The sequence below is a fragment of the Neolamprologus brichardi genome, chromosome 11 (assembly GCF_056152115.1).
Source record: "Neolamprologus brichardi isolate AB-2024 chromosome 11, ASM5615211v1, whole genome shotgun sequence".
NCBI lineage: Eukaryota > Metazoa > Chordata > Actinopteri > Cichliformes > Cichlidae > Neolamprologus > Neolamprologus brichardi.
Genome location: NC_142114.1, coordinates 7472848 through 7491824, shown reverse-complemented (window position 1 = coordinate 7491824; position 18977 = coordinate 7472848). Strand labels below are relative to the sequence as shown.

Genomic DNA, 18977 nt, shown 5'->3' with positions numbered 1-18977 from the left:
ACTGCTCGTGTTCATCATTCAACCGAACACAGAGCGCACCAGTCAGAGATGGCCAGCCTCTGACAGGGTATTGTATGTTCAATTCATGCAAGCCTCTGATGTTAGGCCTGAATAATTCATCTGAAAATGCCAAACATAGATTTGAATATTTGCACGCCTCTGTGCGGACACGGTGGAAGAAAACGAGATCGTATTCATCATTGTGCGCATGTGGGTGAACTGTAGGTATCGAATTCTGCATTCAGGTGCTGGGTATGGGGTGATTTGAGGAGCCACGAAGCTGCATGTTGTTTTATAAAAAGGAAATCACTGAATTGCTTTTCTCGTATAAACAGACCGTGCCTTCAGATAGGTACAGCTCCACGAGCGTGTCTGCACAACCGCTGCAGGGATTTGACACCCAGATAACCTTTGTACTAGCAGCTCACAACAACGCCGAACATGAGACAAACCCATTAAGCTAATATGATCTTGGAAAATGCCATGCAGAAGAGAAAAGTGGGTAGAATATCAGCGCAATCTGTGAACTTAAAAATGTCCACGTGCTGGGCCTTTTCCATGATAATGACATTGCCTCTGAGGAAAAACAGGATATCTTGGACAGGAAGGCAGTGGGAGATAAGTCAGCCTGTTGTTTAGGAACATGGAGTTATCGTCCCCACCACCACCTCCTCCTCGGAGCTCCGTGTGCAGCACTAATGGAGTCTTTATCATGAAAGAGTTAACTACTTATCAGTGGGTCTCTACCAAGGATCAAGGCACAACTGGATTCGCTGAAGGGGCAGAATGCACTTTGATGAACTTCAGTCAGAGTTTAAAGAGAGCATATTTTCATCCACAGAGTCCTCAATCTCTCTGTTAGGTTTACCTTCATTTGTGGACACAGGATAAGTGTCTTTGGAGAGAAAATGCAAGTCCATGATGTAAATGTCTTCGCCTGCCTCAGTGTGTGTGTGTGTGTGTGTCAGTCTGAGGTCATCAATTTGTCCACATTTGAGGATGAAAAAGCAATAGCTTGTTTCCTTCCTGACAGCATCAATGACTCTTCAGCCAGCTCTGTATGCCCAGATGATTCACTTTCGACTTGTTTTTGAAATGAATTCCTGCCTCCCACTGGGCTCAAACCGTAATCCGCTCTCGCCTGCCTGCCTGTGCGTGAGGCGACAAACCTCGTCCTTGTGTACAGCCTCCTACCATTGTCCTAAGAGATCCTCTGAGATCCAGGAAGGTTGTGTGGGTGTGCCCCCGCTTTGTCTTGGCTCTGAATGAACAAACAGTGTATAATCAGTTGTAATATGCCCCTGGAACAGAGAACCTAACGCTCCAAGTGTGAAGTTGTATCAATTTACTGCACTTCTTGTACTCTGATTGATGCTACACATAAGAGCCTTGTTACAATTACTGTCCCTTTCCGCTGTTGTCGCCACCGAACTAACGTTTGCAGTGACAGGTGCGCAGGAGAAAAGGACCGAGGCACAACTTCATTTACAAGAAGAAACTCTCATAGGTGAAAACATTGCAACATAGCAATAAAATAAATTGTCGTGCAATCGCAATGATGGTAGCGTAGGTGATCTCTTTTTTTTTAAAGTTTTGATTCGTAATAACAAGCTGTGGAAATTCGAATGCAGCTTAATTGCTTCTTTGTTGTTGACACAATTTGTTAAAACTGGAATCAGGAGTTTTGTTGACAATAAATCTCAAAGTCAGACCTTTAAAGGGAGGCATTAGCGTTGCTTCAGCGCAAACACTCAGGCTTGGGAAGGCAGTGGTGTAGTCATTACTGCCTCCCATTTTCACATTGAGATTTTAATCATCGGCTACAGTATTTCTGATTGGTGTGTGTGTGTGTGTGTGTGTGTGTGTGTGTGTGTGTGTGTGTGTGTGTGTGTGTGTGTGTGTGTGTGTGTGTGTGTGTACACACACATATATCTGTTCACATGGGGGGTTGTAATACATCTTTGTAATTAGTATTATAATTATAAGGCAATAAAACTGCAGTACACATGGGAGGCCGATCCATCTCTGGGATACTGCAATTATCCTGCTAAGATGTGTTACTGTGACAAATTTACAAGAAGCAAAGTGCAGCTCTGCACTGATCCGGTTAAAACAACGCACGGAACACAGACTTAGCTCAGTTTTGTGCCAATAAATGTGTGTAGAATCTATAAATATATCAACAGAGGAGATCTGTGGATTTTATTTGCTCAGCAGACAGGGCAGCAGCACAAAACAACCCCCTCCAAAAGCATAAAATGATTTAGTTCCAGACCTGTTGCCTCTTGTGTTTCTTTTTTCAACAACTTATGTCTAGACTGCAGTCCCAAGCAGTGACATACTGATGCACAAACAACTCATCTTTGAGTTCTCCCTCAATCTGGTCAATGCGGTGATATGAGAGGGCCGCTGAGTGCGTCTAAATTGGCTTTGCCTTCTATTAGCTCCAACAGTGCCTCGTTATCAGCAGCCAAGATCTAGCCTGCAGGGCCAGACCTCTGCTTCTCCGCCACCCACCAGCTCACTGCCACGCACACACACACACGTGCAATGAATTCACAGTTATGCAGAAGCATACGCACGTAGGGATGCTCTCGCAGTCTTTCACACTCTGACACTAATACTTCCATTTCCATATCTTTGATTAAGCCAGCAGGATGTCCAGGTTGCCACTGAGCACATCTGCTTTCATAGTAGACACCCACAAAGGATGATGGGATGCTTATCAGCTGGAGAGAAAAGAGGAAATCGTAGCTCCCTCCATCGGTGGGCAGACACGGCGAGGTTTTGTCACGGCAACCTGAGAGTGGAAATGCAAATCAGGCTCTGTTGTGTAAATAGAAATGATTTAATTAGTTTAATATGGACGAGCGTCAACCCGGAGGGCGGGTTAAATATCAACAAGTTTATTAACTATTCACACACGCATGCACGGTGCATGTGCAGAAAGCAAAGGTTACGTTTGCTTAAATTACACACACACAGTAAATGTCGCTTGGCGTATAACCTTTTCTAACAATGTGCAGACCCTCTTCCCCTTCAGCATCTGCTGTCACAGCCTGAACGTCGCCATCATGCCTGCAAGTCATGCTGTAGTGGTCCTAAAGTTTTGTTGCTTTGGATTCTTTGTGAATGTATCAGAGTTTGGGTTTCTGTTGAGGTTTTATTGTTTTTCCAAGTGTTTGAAGTTTTGAATTTTTTTTCTTTTTTTCTTTTTTTTTAATCTGCTGAATTTTGGATTCATGCTTTGATTTCTTTGCTATTCTAATAATGAGTCTAATTCTTTCTGATATTATCGAGTCTTTCATTACTGTTTACTTGATTTTCCTAGTAAGAAGTTTCTGTTCTTTTTGCACTTCTGTCTCTCTGTCCGTGACATCATTGTTATCTCAGCATGCTGAGTTCTAGTCTCTGATGAACATTCTAAAATAAACACGTTGGAATGAAGATTTTAAATAATATTAAGTTCATTTGGATTATAGGACACAAACATAATGAACAAGTTTTGAGTCACAATGTTTTCTCACCCATTAAAGCAGGTACACACCATCATGTCTTTCTAAAATCCCCACTCTTCTTTACAATGCTGCTTCAGTTCACTGAGGTTTGCAGGGTTTGATTTATGCACAGCTCTCTTAAGGTCCCACCACAGCATTTCAATCAGGTTGAGGTCTTGACTTTGACTGGGCCATTGCAGCACCTTGAATTCAGGAGTACACATAGATAATAAACCGGACTGGGGTAAAAACACCACTGCACTCTACAGGAAGGGCCAGAGTCGTCTCTATTTTCTGAGGCTGCTGAGGTCTTTAAACGTCTGTCGGACAATGCTCAGGATTTTCTATGAGTCTGTTGTGGCCAGTGCTACCCTCTGTGCTGTTGCATGCTGGGGCAGCAGGTTGAGGATTGCAGATGCCAACAGATTCAATAAACTGATCCGCAAGGCCAGTAATGTTGTAGAGATGGAGCTGGACTCCCTTAAGGTGGTGTCGCAAAGGCGGATGTAGTCCAAGATTAGGAAAATGCTGGACAATACCACCCACCCACTCCATGATGTGCTGGCCAGTCACAGGAGCACGTTCAGTGAGCGACTGAGATTACCCAAATGCACCACTGAACGACACAGGAAATCATCCCTGCCTGTGGATATCTCCCATTAAAAATCCTCCATATAACGCACAGTACACACTGCAGTAGTTACACCCCTTTCCACATCCTCACCAGTAAAAATAACAAAGTTTCACAGTTTACAGTTTAGAGTAAAATGTCAATTATATCATTTTAATGTCTGTAATATTCTGGATATTTATAATGAAGCTATTTGCATAAATTAGAGCTATTTCTTATATTTTGTAACTTTGTAATATATTGTATAATTTAATTTATTTCAGTCTGTTTGTGTTCTTATTGTCTTGGAGCAACTGTAACCAAATCATTTTCTTAGGGATTCATAAAGTATTCTCATTTTGAATCTTTTCTTTTTCTGTTGTAGATTTGCTGCTGTATAACCTAATGTAAGCCTCACATTTCACTCTCTAACATTTTTGTGTACAAAACAGTTTACGGTCGGCTCAGTGACCATCAGGTCCCCTGGCTGTAAAATCATCATCCCTAGTTTGTATGCAGTATTGAGGATATGCTGTGTCTGACTTTTGCCAAACATGGTGCTGTGCATTATGGTCAAGCATTTCCACTTTTGTCTTGTCTGTTCAAAGGACTCTGTTCCAGAAGTCTCGTGGTTTGTTTAGATGCAACTTTGCAAACCTAAGCTGTGCTGCCATGTTGGATAGCCACAATTACTTCCCTAATATCATATGCTTCCTCCTTAACACACACGTGAATGCTCCTGATCAGCAAACTGCCAATCCTCTGCTTCTATAGAGGCGCTCACACTTGCTGAGGATCAACAAATGAAGTTAATTTGATTAGTACGACCTCTATTCTACTTACCCTCTTAATTCCTATATAAGCACTAAGGCTGTACTTAGTGTTTCACACATTGCTTCTGCATTTTGGCTTAGTTTTTCACTAAATAAATAATAACACTGTTTAATATATCTTGTTTTGCAGTTCGTGTGAGGCTGTATTTAAATCATTTTAAGGCCTGGAAAAGACTGGACATTATTATGTCCTGACAAATAAAACCTCAGAACTGACAGCAGGTGTGTTTTCTTTTTACCATGACTGGAATTTCTAAGGATGAAAAATGAACACATAGGGAACAAACTAGCTTTGTCTCAAGGTGACTGAACACCTGCTTGCAGTATTTGTGCTGAGCTAATTCCCTGCTGGCTAAAACTTCATATTCAGCATAGATTGTCTTGTCATCAATGGTTTGCATTCAGCAGAAACTTCAGGAAGTCATTGCACCCAACCATGAAATAGTCCTGCACATTACTCCCTGTAAAACCAGTAATTGTGATTTTTGCACTCCTGTGTTTAGTTGTTATTTGTAGTAGTTAAACAAATGAAACGTAACATGTTAGTGAGCTTTAGTAACCATTGTCCGTGAATTTTATTACTGTTGAACAGAGCCATGCAGGCAGTTTCTCAATTACAGCTAATATAAACTAAACCAGGCTTCGGGTTTCCAATTCAATTCAAGGTATAGACAGAATAGTTGCCAAGAAACTGAATAGGGATACGATCTCCTTAAATGTTAACTTTTTTCTCCAACCTGCAGCTGATAATGATTGTGACTCTGTTCTGATTTTACCGATATTTGCTCTCCTGCTTCTTCTTTCTGAAACACCTCTAAAGTTGGCAATCTATAGAGCAGAATGAGGCACAGTTTGCACAAAAAATCAGATGTGGAGATGTCTGAGCGAAAGGCATAATTCAACTAAAACTATGCAAATATATATGCTAGCAGAAGATAAGTTAATAGGGACGATGCAGGCAAGAAAGGAGAATCAGTTTCCTTAAAATCACAGAACAGGAGAAACTCTGCTAAGTGTTTATTTGGTCCCCCACAAGCCTGCGTTGTTCATTGATGAAAAAGAGACTCCTGTGGGATTATGCCTCTTACTGCCAGGTGAAGAAACACCCCTCACAAAAAAAACGCTTTTCCAAAACGTGCAGTTCCTTTGTAAATATTTGAGGTTCATGTCTGAAGAGAAAAAGTGAGCAGTATCTCAATTTATGTAACACCAAGATTTTTGAAAAATGACCTTTAACATCTGCTTATCCGCTCGGTATAAAGTCGGTGAACCTAAAGATGCGGGGCGGGAAATCCTGTGATGACTCAGAGTAAGATGAATGTTGATAGCTATTGAATCAGCCTGCCATGAATAATTGAAGTGACAAACAGGCCAGAGCGCTTGAAGGCAACAACTCTCAGTCACATCTCAAGTTCAAGTATGAGAGTTTAATAACCAGCGAGATTTCTGTTCCTTTACTCTCAGGTCATAACTCGAGGCCTCTATCCCCGGCTTTTATTCATCCCCTCATCACCAACCACAGAATGAGGTCAGTTTTATTGAAAGTTTCCTCGAGCCCTTTCCTGTTGTCCGCCTCTGCTTATGTAAACCAGACAGCCCCAGCTGAGCGGACACGGCGCCTCGAACGAGAATAGGGCCTTGATTCCATTCTCGGGAGCTTCTCATCATCTCCTGCTGTCCAAGAATTTGTAATCTACCTCTAGTCAGATCAAATCAAAGACATTGTTGTGTCTCACAAAGATATCTTTACATGTGATTGCAAGTCTGACTTTGCCGCTCTTACTTGCTGCTTTGTGTTGTTTCCATGTTATTTCCTGTGAATCACCATAACTTCTTGGAACTGATCAATTTATCTTTCTTTAGCACAGCAGTTCCCCAACTTTGGCTTTTACTGCTGGGGGGGGTACCTTCATATTCTGCTGCTCATCCCTACAAAACCATGTCTATCATGAGAAAGTGAAAGAAACCACAAAAGGAAGGAAGCAGGACGTCAGTTGCCAGATCGTCTGCGTCAACCTGCATTCAATTGTTCTGCAGTTGGAAAGAAGCAGTCAAAGCAAAAACACAGTAAAACTGGGCTACCAGATTGCTTCTTTGATTTTTTTTTTTTTTAAAGAAAAAGAAAACACCATGGAAGTGGGAGGAAATGGCCATTGTGTGGCTGAAAAAACAATTCCCACATCGGGACGAGAAAGAATTACAGCGCAGCGCCAGTCTGAGCCCGACGGTAAACACGGCGCAGTCCATGTCAAACTGGTGGGAGTCCCATATGAATAATTAACCCAGCACAAGTGGGTAGTGCTAAGTCTAAGTAAAGTTCATCGCAGGAAAGGGGGAAAACAAAGCTGCGTAAGTTGCAGCTCTGTGGATCGATGATTAGTAATGAATGCAGTGTAGTTAATTTTAGAGTTACAAGGGCTTTTGGAGTTTCATTATACTCTCTAATTCACATGGAAATGCCTCTCATAAACATGATTCAGGTGAGTGGGCAGAGAGAGTGGCCTGACAAACAAAACCCCACAGCACTCTGTTCCTGTCTATGGCAGATAGAGGATTTTACAGGCAAGGAAATACATTCGTACTCTTACAGTAAGCCGTTAAAATGGCTCTTGTGCTTGTCATTATTGAAATGAGATGCTCAGTATGGCACTGCTAATCAAAAGCTGGAGTAATCGTAATAATCTGTTTCACTATCATATCTTAGAAGCACAGTCTTTACCCCAGCAGCCATTCTCAATCCCATTCTTTAATGGTTAAGAAGAATCCTAACTTCTGGCAAGCCTTTCCATGTAAGAGTCGCTGGCAATCTAATAAAACCCCCTGAGGTAAGATTCAAACTCTGAGTAGTTCAGAACATAACCTGAAATTGTCAAATGTCCTCAAAGAATCCATATTTACACTACACAGTGTTTGTCCCACATGGATAACAATCTCGCCGCTGCTCGAGGCCACATCTAAAATACACTCTCACTTCCTGTAGGCTTGTCAGATATGATCTGATCTCCTCATAAGCACTCTCTTTTAAAGCTCAGACATATTTGCGTGTGGGAAGAAGTTTTTTTTTTTTAAGATAACAACATTTTGTAAACACAGGGTGGGTTTGATTGGAGCTCTGGCTTGTCCCCAGCTTCTGCAACCTTGCCAGGTTTGCCAGAAGGATGTGGGCTTTCCTCCAACCCTGCAAAGGAAACACGACGGACTCATCGGCCAAAATGCAACATGAATGAGTCAACGTGTCAAATCAAAAATCTTGCCCTGATTTTTACAGATTTTTTAAAAAAAAAAATTAAAATTAAAAAAAAGATATTTATAAAACAAAAAGTGAAAGAAATCTTTAAAAGTGATCACACCTCCTCTAGTATGGCTGCATATCACACTGATGGCTCTTTTCCAGAGTCTTTTGAATTTGATCAGTTTTCAGTTTTACTAGGACACTCGACTCAATTTGGTTCTCATTAAACTGAAGATGAGCTTAACTATAAGCACTGTGTGAACTTCTGGACCAGTGACACTACAAAAGGTGACTGTTTTGCTTGCATCATGCAGTCAGTTTGACATTATTTTGCATATCAGCAGCTGACAGTAAAGTAATGCGGGATGTAGCATTGCAGCGTGTTAACCAAGACACTGAAGAAGACAAAGAGCTAGTAAAACTTTTCAGACATTTTCAAATCAATTGCATTTTGCAAGAAAACCCCACAAGGCAGCATCAAATTTGCACCAGCTGCAGAGTACACAACTCAACTCACAACTAGCTTTTTCTTAGCTGTGTGGTTTTCATTACATACACTAGTTCAATAGCGCATGATACAGTTTACGTAGAGACCAGTAAATCAAACTGAACGTAATATATGAAGTACGTGTAATTCAATTTTAGCTTTGTCACATATGATGAAAAATGTGAGTTAATAATCCCAATTACACAACTCCACTGGCGGCTGCTTTAATACTGTGTGTGTTTGTAGGTGCTAAAAGAAAAAATATGACTGATTATCATAAATATGCACCACATAAACATACACGATTCGTATTTTATCACCGTGGCAGACCACAGAGAACTGAGGAAATGCTAATGTGTTCGGCAGCTTTCCCATTCAGTACGGGTGCTGATGATTATCCAGCTTTGAGTCCAGTGGGACCTTTACCTGCACGAAAATGACTACAGCAGTATCGTCACGCAAATATCACCAGAGGAAAAAGTAACTCATCTACTGACTACCCGTGATCACTGGTTTCCTCTGAAGCACAGACAGGGGGGAGGGAAAAAACAAGATGTCTGGCATTTCAAACAACCTCACAGCCTGTTGTAATTTCCGTTGCAGCCTCTGTATGTGAACACACTGCAAAGTGTTTCAGTCATTGTTGTAATACTGTTTCCCAATAGAAATAAAACTGTACCCTTATTTAACTGCACCTTTACCCCAAGTTTAATAAATGATGTAGCTCAAGGAGAGGGAAGGAGAGAAAAATATGGATGTGAAACATTTTTAGCCTTTGGGTAAATTTCAAGAAAAAAAAAAGTCTTATCTTCAGTAAGCAGAGGTGTAAACAAAGCAAAAATGTCCAGCGCAGTTGGAACTCATCTTGACACAGCCTAACAAAGAAGATGTTTAAGTAGTTTCAGGGAGCTGCTGCTCGGAGGAAAATATTTAGATCAAAACTGGCAGCTTTAACTGTGTGGGTAGCCTGCACTTTCCTGCATGCAACCACAAACCAAAAAGCAGCAGATGAACAGGTATGACTGTGGCTCTTCCAACTGCGAGCTGGGATTGAATTGTTTGGGGTGTAGCTGCTCTCCAATTGCCAAGCAATGTGCAAAAAACAAGGCCGGTGTTCAGGATGCAGGATATAGAGCGGCCTCTCTTGAGGCTGGTGGTTTGAAACGATCGATTAGCACTGTACCAACGCTCTCAGAAAACATTTAAAGGCCAACCATTTGCTAAAAAGAAAACCCTTTACTCTTCAAATATATATATTTATTTCCATAATCCTTCATACAAACATCTTTCTGCTTCAAAAAATAAACTGTTGTAACAGGTGAATTAATAAAAGTGCCCATAGCCGTCAACAGTGTCCACAAAGTAGTCCAAGAGAAGGTAAAGCTGTGTGATGATTGGATATAAAGCAACAGAAGGCAATCCACCAGCTTGAAACACCATAACGTTGAGTAACCGTCTCTCTCTTCCACTCTGTGGGTTGGTCTCCAACACCTGAGTTGTGCAGGAGCAAGCAGCTTGAGCACTCTTGTCAGTCAGGACTAAAGGGACAGTTTTTTGCTCCTCTCTGCAAAGCATTGCTGGATTAGAAAAATAATTAAGGGCAGTTAAATTCTAACTTCATTCCCGACTGATTAGACTGCAGGTGAAGCTCCAATGCAAATTGTATCCGCCATAACAGGTTGCTTAACCTGGGGTAGAGAGTGAAATCTCATTTTCTTATAAAAGGAGGGAGGGATATCTGCCACTGGGGTGTGTTCATTTTTATTTGTTTTCAATGCAAATTAGGGTATGGAAATGTCGCTTTAACCCCGCTGATCATTGTTAAAGCATTTTAGTTGGAAGTCACAAATTCCTCTGGGTGAAAAATATTTTCATGATGCACCATAAACTTCCTCTGAATATGCACATTTGTTGGCACAGTGGACACGTTTACGTGACCTCATGGGTTAAGCGCTTAAATGGAGCATGGAACATCACCGTGGAACCTCAAATCCTCTCCAGATGACCAGAGCATCCAGTGTCAGTTAACAAAATTCTCCTCTTTGAGTTCATGTGTTGTATTCAAATGGTTAGCCAGCTCTTGCATCACGGCACCTTTACCAATCTGATCGTTCCTCCTCTTTTCCATAATCACGTCTTCCAGGCTTTGAAATTCCAGGACGTGACTTTTCTTCTCAGAAAACAGCAGTTTTAACCTGTACGGCTGCTTCCCAATCCTGATCTCCCCTCCGATTTTAAATTCCCGTTTGCCAAAGCGACACCAGGCTGCAAAACACTCAGAATTTCTCCAGTACAGCTCCCTGTCTCTTGACCCAACGTGGTCCAGCGCGTTGCGCACAATCACCTCTGGCGGGAGCGCGCGGTACCTGTAGAGGCTGTTCACTATCCGGCCTTGTTTGCCCTGGCTCACATCGGTGAGAAAGTTGTTCTTGATTTCAGCCCGGTGCAAATGAACCACCTGAAAGTCCCCGACGTAAACAGCCCAGTGTGGATACTGTCCAGTGGCCACGAACTCCAGCAGGTCTCCCGGTCTGCACTTGTTCAGAAGACTTTCCGCGGAGTGAGTCGCGGCTCCGGTTTTTCTTTCGAAGACGCACTCTTCTCGATAATAGATCGCGCACTCCAGCTCGTCCCGGGGGTCAAAGGGCTTCTCTTCATGGTTTACCTGGTGTTTGTCCGCTGGAAAGTGATCAAAATTGTCGTCCTGGTCGTCGTCGTCGTCGTTGGAAAAAATATAAGACACGCCAATCCGCGGTCCGTCGTCTTCCGGGTCGAACCCATTTGGGTCCGACGTTGGCACCTCCGCGTAATTTAGATGCGTTAGTTTCTCCACCTGATTCCCCATAAAGGTGAACGGTCAGTGGTAGCCGGTTTGAGCCTGACACAGAAACAGGATCCACCTGTTCTTGGCGTCCCCGGGAACTACACGTAAAAAACAAAGGTTGCAGGGACTAACTAAATCCAAAGCGGCGAAGAAGGGCACCAATAATCCATGTCCAGCAGATTTTCTCCAATTGAACACCAACTGCGTCGATCTATGTGGAAACACACAAGACGGATGTGTTTAAAAGGGGGTTGAATTTAGAGGCATTTCTTCAAGTCAAACTGTGACGCTTAGTCCTAACAGGTGTGACTCACCTGTTGGCTCACAGTTTCCACGTAACAATCCCAACACAACTATTCTTATTGCTGCAGTTTTTACTTTTCCTGTCACCTCAGTGTTGTATCCTATCACCTACATTGCTCCTGTCGCGTCAGCCTGTCTCAGTTGTAGCTACTCTACACTTACTGATTTTCTTCTTTATTTTTGAATGTAAGCTCGCGGGGCAGCAGACACTCACCTGCAGGTCAGCTTCAGTCAGCAGCTGCTGTCTCACTCGCTCCTGTTGTCTCATCAGTAAAATAAGGAGTAGTTTAGAGTGCGCTGGCACCTGCTCTCCTTCCTGTATGGTAAGCTGTTGCGCTGTGCTTTGCTCTGCTGTATAGACTGAAGCATGAACCACTGTGGGCTGTTTCTTTTCTCTTTTTTTTCTTCTTCTTTGCAGCGAAACTCGCCCAGGATCCAGCGACTGCTGGGAGGTGTTGTCATTTAAAGCGACAGTACGCCTTTTATGCCTCATTGCGTGTTCAGTCTTCAGTCAAAATCAGAAGAACATTAGAAATGGAGACGTTAATATTTTAAACTGACGCCGGGATCCCAAAAGCTCTGAAATTTGATAAATTTCGATAATAAAGGCCATAACTATGTTCACAATATGAAAGACGAGAGGGGATTACGCAATAAGCCTTAAGTGTATGTCCACTAGCAGGTCCTTAAAATGGAATTATATATTATTATATTTGAGGGTAAGAAAAAGTTATGGCGCTAGATTTTTCGTAATGGAGTTTTAAATCACAACAAACAACAAAACAGGAAATAACACAAAAGTGACATCAAAAATTCCCATTTAGTGGGAACTTCATGGGAACTGACAGTTTTTCATGCCTACAGACAACTTTGACTTGTTTAACTCAGACATGCTGCAAAACCAAGGCGACGCATACATATTTTATTAACAGGTTTCTATTTAAATTCAGGCTGTGTCATTGTAGAAAAGCAAAAGCTAACATTATGCAGTCACATCCAAATGAATTTTATAGAATTGGATGGGGGGGGGGGGGGGGGGGGGGGGGGGGGGGGGGGGAGAGAGAGAGAGAGAGTTGTGTGTTTACTCAGAGGACAAAACCAAAAACACTGGACTTTGACATCTCACCTGCCAATCTGTTTTTGAGCTCAGTGAGGCTTGGATGTGGAAAAAGTGAAATGCACTTCATTGAGATCAAGTTTCCAAGTAACAGCACAGGAATCCTAATAAAGGAGCACCATTCAGGGAGGATTTACATAAACACGGGAGCCACACAATTGTTTAGGTTTTTCTTCTGCTCTCAGTAGTCTTCAGCAGCCTAATGCTGTACAGAAATTGTTTCACTTTAGAGAAGGTGGTGGGTGGGTCATGTGGGTAACCTTAGAGAATGTTGTTTTATTGCCAAGCCTGTGTGTCAACAGAACCAGGCCACTCCTGGACTTGGCAAGGAAAACAAGAAACTTGTGTCAGAGGAGAATTTTAAAATGCGAGTCTCATTGGAGGCCCGTTGTTCTCTGGCCCGTCTTTCCAATCAGCTCAAGCGCTGCTCGGGCCAAGACTCATGCGCCAAGAAGTGATAATATGTTCACTTCCTGCCAAAAGGTAAAAATCCTGCTTGGACAGGCCTTATATCCAGGCTTACAGTGTTTCAGCCATCCATTACACCTACTTCCTGGAGCTTTTTGAGGCCAGAGATGAATGTGAATTCCAGATCAAACAAGAACCAGAAATAAGAAAGCATCTGTGAGAAATTGTTTGTTTTTCTCAGCACTGTGTGTCCATACGGTTATTGTGATTCCCGAGGATATTTACGCTTCTACATCCTCACAAAGGAAACGGCTCGATGGTTCTTTCCTGTGATGTGGTGAACGCTGAAGTGTGTTCATCTGTGCACTTTGCTCAAAGTAAGTGTTCTGTGTGTGTGTGGGGGGGTTACCAGTGACTTCACGTGTTGTGTAGTAAACAAGATTAGATTTGCAGAATGGCAATTCAAAATGAAGTAGAGTGGAGAAATGAATGAGTCAACACTAGCCAGTCATTTAATGCCATTTAATAGCTTCACTGGTGAAATGATCTTAGTGCTGTTTGACGCACTCACTGTAGAGAGAGGGCAATTACAGATATATATTTTTTTATTCCTGATGCAAGGCTATTAAAAGATTAGCTTCACCTAGTTTCATCTCAACGCAGCCTTTGTTTGTTTCTTCTTTTGAAACAAAGACCCTTCACAAGGAGCGAGAGCAGGCTTAATCACATAAGTGCATTCCCACAGATGTAAAAGAACTGTTTGTTTATGGCTCATTCACTGAGCCCATTTTTTGAAGGATTTTATTTTAAGTAAAAGATCATCCTTTCTTGGATCTACAGTTGCCATGTTGGCCAGTAACCCTAGATGTAGGTGAAGCTGAGAAATTAGGAGATTCTCAAAACCCTGAAGCACCTTTCTGCACTGACTTTAAGCAAACACTGCCCTCACGTGGTTCAGTAGATTTACTGCATCAGATAGACTCTTGAACTAGCCACCGCAGACTGTGAAAATACTAAACACTATTACTATTTATTTACACTCCAGATTAAATACTATAACATGTCATCCAGATTCAACGGAGCAGCAAAAATTGCAAGGTACAAATCTGAGTTTAAAAAGAATGTCATATATAAAAGCGTAGATGGCAATATAAACATTCTAGATTCTCAGTGTACAAAATTGTTACAGGAAAATGTATTTCTTTAACTATTGATTATTTCCATAGAAATGTTCATTATTAAGTCCGTTTTTTCTGCCTCTTGTAGCTCTGGATCCTTCTCCTCAGCATCTGGTCAGGAATGAGGTCAGAATCCTTTACATCTGTATTTCCACAGCCCACCACGGGACAGCTAGGGAGCAGAGACACACCGAGAACCTTAACTTGCTTCAGACATTTAAACACACACAAACAGTTGCAGAACAGCTCAAAAAAAGCTTTCTGTGCATCAGTTTCATATTAGCTTTGCCCCGTTCATCGCTGAGTAACTTAAGTTGTTACACATCTGCTTAAACTTGCTTTATTATTTCCTGTGCCAGTGCTCGCAGTTTGATTCTGATTGCCTATTAGCAGCCAGACTTCCATCTTTTGTGTTCTTATTATAATGTCTGCATTCTACACTGAGGAGTCCCCTGACGTTACACATGCTGTAATAAACTGGATGACTTGAACGGTGGGAACTTCGAGGCTGCTAAAGCATTGGGAAAGGGATGTGTGATGAAATGCCATTTACTGCAGGTACAACACCATTTCTTCAAGCATAAACCTAATCTCAACAAGGAAAACATACTGCTGCAGTAATTGAGTGCAGTGACCACAGTCAGGACCCAAGACAATAGGCAAGTTTATTTTTCAGCAACACTGCTGCTGGGATTTTATCAGTGTTCCTGCAGGATCAGCCACATTTAATTTGACTCCAACATCAAAGCAGCATAATAAAGGCAATGTAAATTAAGGCAGCCTGCTGGTCCCACACCAGCCTGCAGTGTTATTTACTGCTAGAAAACCTGACTCCACTTTCTAACGGTCCTCAGAGATGCAGTGTCTTACCAGCATTTCTTCTTCTGGCTGTCTCTTGTTTTGATCAGGTTTAGGATTGCTGCTTCATCATAGTGGTGGTTACACTTCTTGTTCTTTACCGGGTTCACCATTTCCACCTTGAACAGAGGCACAAAAGAATAAGTTTCAAGTTACCTGTGTTTTGTTGAAAAAGCAGTTTGAACAAGCAAGCAAGCAAGATCAGAATGATGCATTTTGCAGGAACATCATCTTACAGTCAAGATTTTGGTTTTGGTTTTTTCTGCGTAGACACATTTTGGCACCCACCTAACATGTTTTAGCCTGAGCCAAATGAAAGACACCAATATTGTAATAATCCTGGGACTGATGTGAAATTCTGTCATAATTAGCCCCCAAATTTTTTGGATTGTGACCATGCAAACTCTAATGAGCTCAACCTTTAGTCCAAATGAATGTCTGTGCCTAAACTGAAGGAATACCCCGACACATAGATGGGCACAATGAAAACATAACACCTCTGAGGCAAAGACAGAGGCATGAAAACACACTGGATTAATCTACCTGTAATCTACAAATCTAATCAGTCAATCTACCTGTGTGAGCGGGCAGGTAAAGTTGACTTGACTCTGTGTCACAGCGATGTCCTCATCGAGCTCCTCCATGCTCTCTGCTGACTCCTGGTTAGCTAAAAAACAAACACAATGCACATGCGGTTTGCTTCCATTTGTCCACTCAGAGTAAAAATGACTCAACTTGATGGCACATACCACCATCCACCAACATTTACTGCACACACATGCACACACAAAACTTTTTTTAGTCTGCGCATAAATTTCATATCTACAGTTGTTGTCCTGGCACATCTACAACTACTGAAGAACTCAAAGGCTAACTTGAGCCCAAAGTATTAAAAACTGCCCTCTATATGTGGCCTTTGTAAACTCCTCCATAGGATTATGCTATTCAACATATTTATATTTCAGCCTTTAAGCAAGCAGAATTGAATCCTCAAATTGTTTCCCTTAACAGGAACATGAAGTAATACTAATTCAGTGAATACTAATGGGCTAAGCCCTCACAGAACACACTGCAATGATCGCCAATGATTTGCGGCTCGCAAAGTTCATGCTTCAAAGTGGGTTATCACATTTGGCTCTTTTTTCAGACATTTTCATTTCAAGTCAGCTCGTGAAAATAACATACTTAGCATAATGTAGCCTATAATGTCTACATTGACTCACAAAAGCATGGCACTATATGAGGCCGGCATAGCTGTAATTAGTAAGAGTTAAAAAGCAGAAAATAACAGCCACAGGGTGACAGCGAAACAATCATTCAACAGTAAACAAAGGAAGCTGCGTGTTTTAAAATAAAGCTAATTATCCTAAAAAAGAAAGGCACATCCCAAGATCTCTCTGCTCAGCAAGAAGTTCTCAGATAACACTGCTATTATCAACGTCCATTAGAAGTCCTGAATGCACTGCGGCGAGTCCAATTCAAGTAAATCTCCTCCATCTCTCCACAGGCCTTACCTTGTTTGAAAGAGTTTTTGACACTTTCCTTGAAAGCCATTACTTTCTGGTGAGTGTGCAGGTCAGCGTCAGAGAGTTGGGCTATTCTCTCTGTGAACTGCTCCTTCACTTTGGCAGACAGGCTGAACATGGCCTCCGGCTGTTGCGTGGTTACCTACAATGATTGAAATGTGTTATATAATTTGCAATAATCTACATTTTGTATTTAATTCAGAAATGCTTCACAAATGCCCGAGGTTTGCGTCTTCTTCTGAACATAATGTTAAGAGTTTTCCACGTCATCGGCTACGTCACCATGGTGACGTATGCTGCACTCTGCACAAGATTATGTTCAGCCATTCCTGACGATGTGATCTAACCTGCTGAGCTGTATGTTAGTAATGGTAGAATCTGATGCAGCTGAATAATCTGCGTGTGTTGTGATCCCATGGGACACTTTCTGCTCTATTCCCCATTATCACTGAAAATATTCAAATGCTGAAAAAATGTTGCTAAACTGACTTTTATGTTGACTTCATTATGAGTCATAATGTTTATAACTGTGACATTTAAGAGCTCTAATATGCAGCTCTGACTTTACGCAGAAAAAGCAGCATTAACAATGCACTGATTATTTAAAGACAATAATATTTCAGCATTCCACTTCTTGCCTTATTACCCACACAAGTGTTGCATTTTGCTGGGTTTTTTTTTTTTTTTATTCTTGTTAGCATTTCAACAACATGTTCCTCTTGAGTCAACTAGGCATCAACTGATGGTTCTACACTATGCAGCAGAACAGTCAAATGGTGCATCAAAACTTTCCCTACAATGAACAGGGTTTAAGCACACTGTTGTAATATCCATTATCTCAGTCACCTAATGCAAGGAAACCTTCAGGCTGCTCTCACCTCAGCTGTAACTTGTTGCACCACATCAACAAAGTAGTTAATCTCCCTGTCCAGCTTGGCACACTCCAGAATCATGGCCTCCATCTGTTTGATGCCCGGGTTCATCTCGTCATCTTTAACAAAAGTGCACACCAAAGAAGTAATCACTTAAGCAGTCACACCATAACACACACACGCACACAAACAACTATCAGATCTTTGGGAATCACCTTGTTTGTGCAAAAATCCTATGTAATGTCTGTCCAATTGTGTTATCTTTGGCATTCATCATAGATTCAACTAAAAAAAAATTGTTACTAGCAGCCTGTCACAAAAACACAAAGTGCCTAATTATGCAACTTAAAATCAGGTCTTTGCTAAGTTATTTAATATATGTCGACATGACACTGGGTTCCTTGAGGTAGGTGCCTTCTTTTTTTAATATTAAAGTGATTCATAGGCCAGTATTCAATGGCTTAACAAAGAATGAAAAACATTCCTAAAAAAATGGTCAATAAAAAAGCAGTCAATGTCCAAGGAAAATCCTTGCAACATTTCCAGAGAGCCCAAAGAACTGCTGCACAAGACTATTTTGAAAACATTATAGGAAGGTCTGGCTCCTTTTTAGCCAATTTATAAAGAAATGATGGGAAGCTTTTGCATAGTACTGTAAATGTACGCTCCAAAATTAGTTATAAATCTTAAAAACAAATCTAAAGCACATAAAACATGAATTATAGACGTCAAAATATATCTGGTAAGCGAATAATTAATGTAGAGATTACAGATGGAGGTGGTGAGCAGTACGATGAGAAAACCTTTAATATTTACCCTGAGCTTCCGCCAGGTCCATAGCCACGTCTGTCACAATGTCCATACCTGTCCCGATATCAGCCTGACAGGATTTCAGACTCGACAGAGTTCCGTGAACAGCGCTCAGAGACATTGTGAAAGCTACCTTTATTACTTTGGGACTACAAACCGGAGCTAAATTTAACGTGCTTTTAACGTTAACGTTAGCCTAGCTTGCTAACAGGTATCTAGTTCTGCCGGAAAAATGACCGACACCTACATGAACGTCAAGTACAACCTGTTTCAAAAATGGTTTTAGAATAAAAATAACAAGTGAAACGTAAATAAACTATAGAAACTGTGGATGCTATACAAACGCACACAAATCACCCGCTAAAACGGAGCCACAACAGAAGCTAACTTCTAACTTCCGGGTATGGTTTTTCAAGGTAAAA

General features: G+C 41.5%; 2 protein-coding genes across 3 annotated transcripts; both read right to left on the bottom strand.

Annotated features, from left to right (window-relative positions):
* Nucleotides 1-9906: 9906 nt before the first annotated feature.
* On the bottom strand, nt 9907-12218 carry lratd2b (LRAT domain containing 2b). 2 transcript variants are annotated; one of them, XM_006794921.3, is made up of 2 exons: nt 12001-12218; nt 9907-11694 (listed from the first exon to the last, which is right to left on the bottom strand). In XM_006794921.3, the coding sequence occupies exon 2, from the start codon at nt 11502-11504 to the stop codon at nt 10680-10682; it is 825 nt and encodes a 274-aa protein (XP_006794984.1). In that variant the 5' UTR covers nt 11505-11694; nt 12001-12218; the 3' UTR covers nt 9907-10679. The 2 variants fall into 2 exon arrangements, with proteins under 2 accessions (XP_006794984.1, XP_006794985.1); XM_006794922.2 differs by lacking the exon at nt 12001-12218 and adding an exon at nt 11798-11842.
* A 1601-nt stretch (nt 12219-13819) lies between these two features.
* On the bottom strand, nt 13820-18955 carry nsmce2 (NSE2 SUMO ligase component of SMC5/6 complex). Its single transcript, XM_006794923.3, has 6 exons — nt 18562-18955; nt 17752-17864; nt 16862-17015; nt 15923-16014; nt 15360-15466; nt 13820-14661 (listed from the first exon to the last, which is right to left on the bottom strand). The coding sequence occupies exons 1-6, from the start codon at nt 18674-18676 to the stop codon at nt 14550-14552; spliced, it is 693 nt and encodes a 230-aa protein (XP_006794986.1). The 5' UTR covers nt 18677-18955; the 3' UTR covers nt 13820-14549.
* Between the last annotated feature and the right edge of the window lie 22 nt (nt 18956-18977).

Excerpts from the sequence above, each read along its gene's own strand:
- lratd2b (XM_006794921.3), bottom strand. The coding sequence starts at position 11,504 with ATGGGGAATCAGGTGGAGAAACTAACGCATCTAAATTACGCGGAGGTG.
- nsmce2 (XM_006794923.3), bottom strand. The coding sequence starts at position 18,676 with ATGTCTCTGAGCGCTGTTCACGGAACTCTGTCGAGTCTGAAATCCTGT. Across the intron at positions 16,015-16,861 it reads CAAAAACTCTTTCAAACAAG|CTAACCAGGAGTCAGCAGAG; the intron begins GTAAGGCCTGTG and ends TTTGTTTTTTAG. Across the intron at positions 15,467-15,922 it reads TTACCTGCCCGCTCACACAG|GTGGAAATGGTGAACCCGGT; the intron begins GTAGATTGACTG and ends CCTCTGTTCAAG.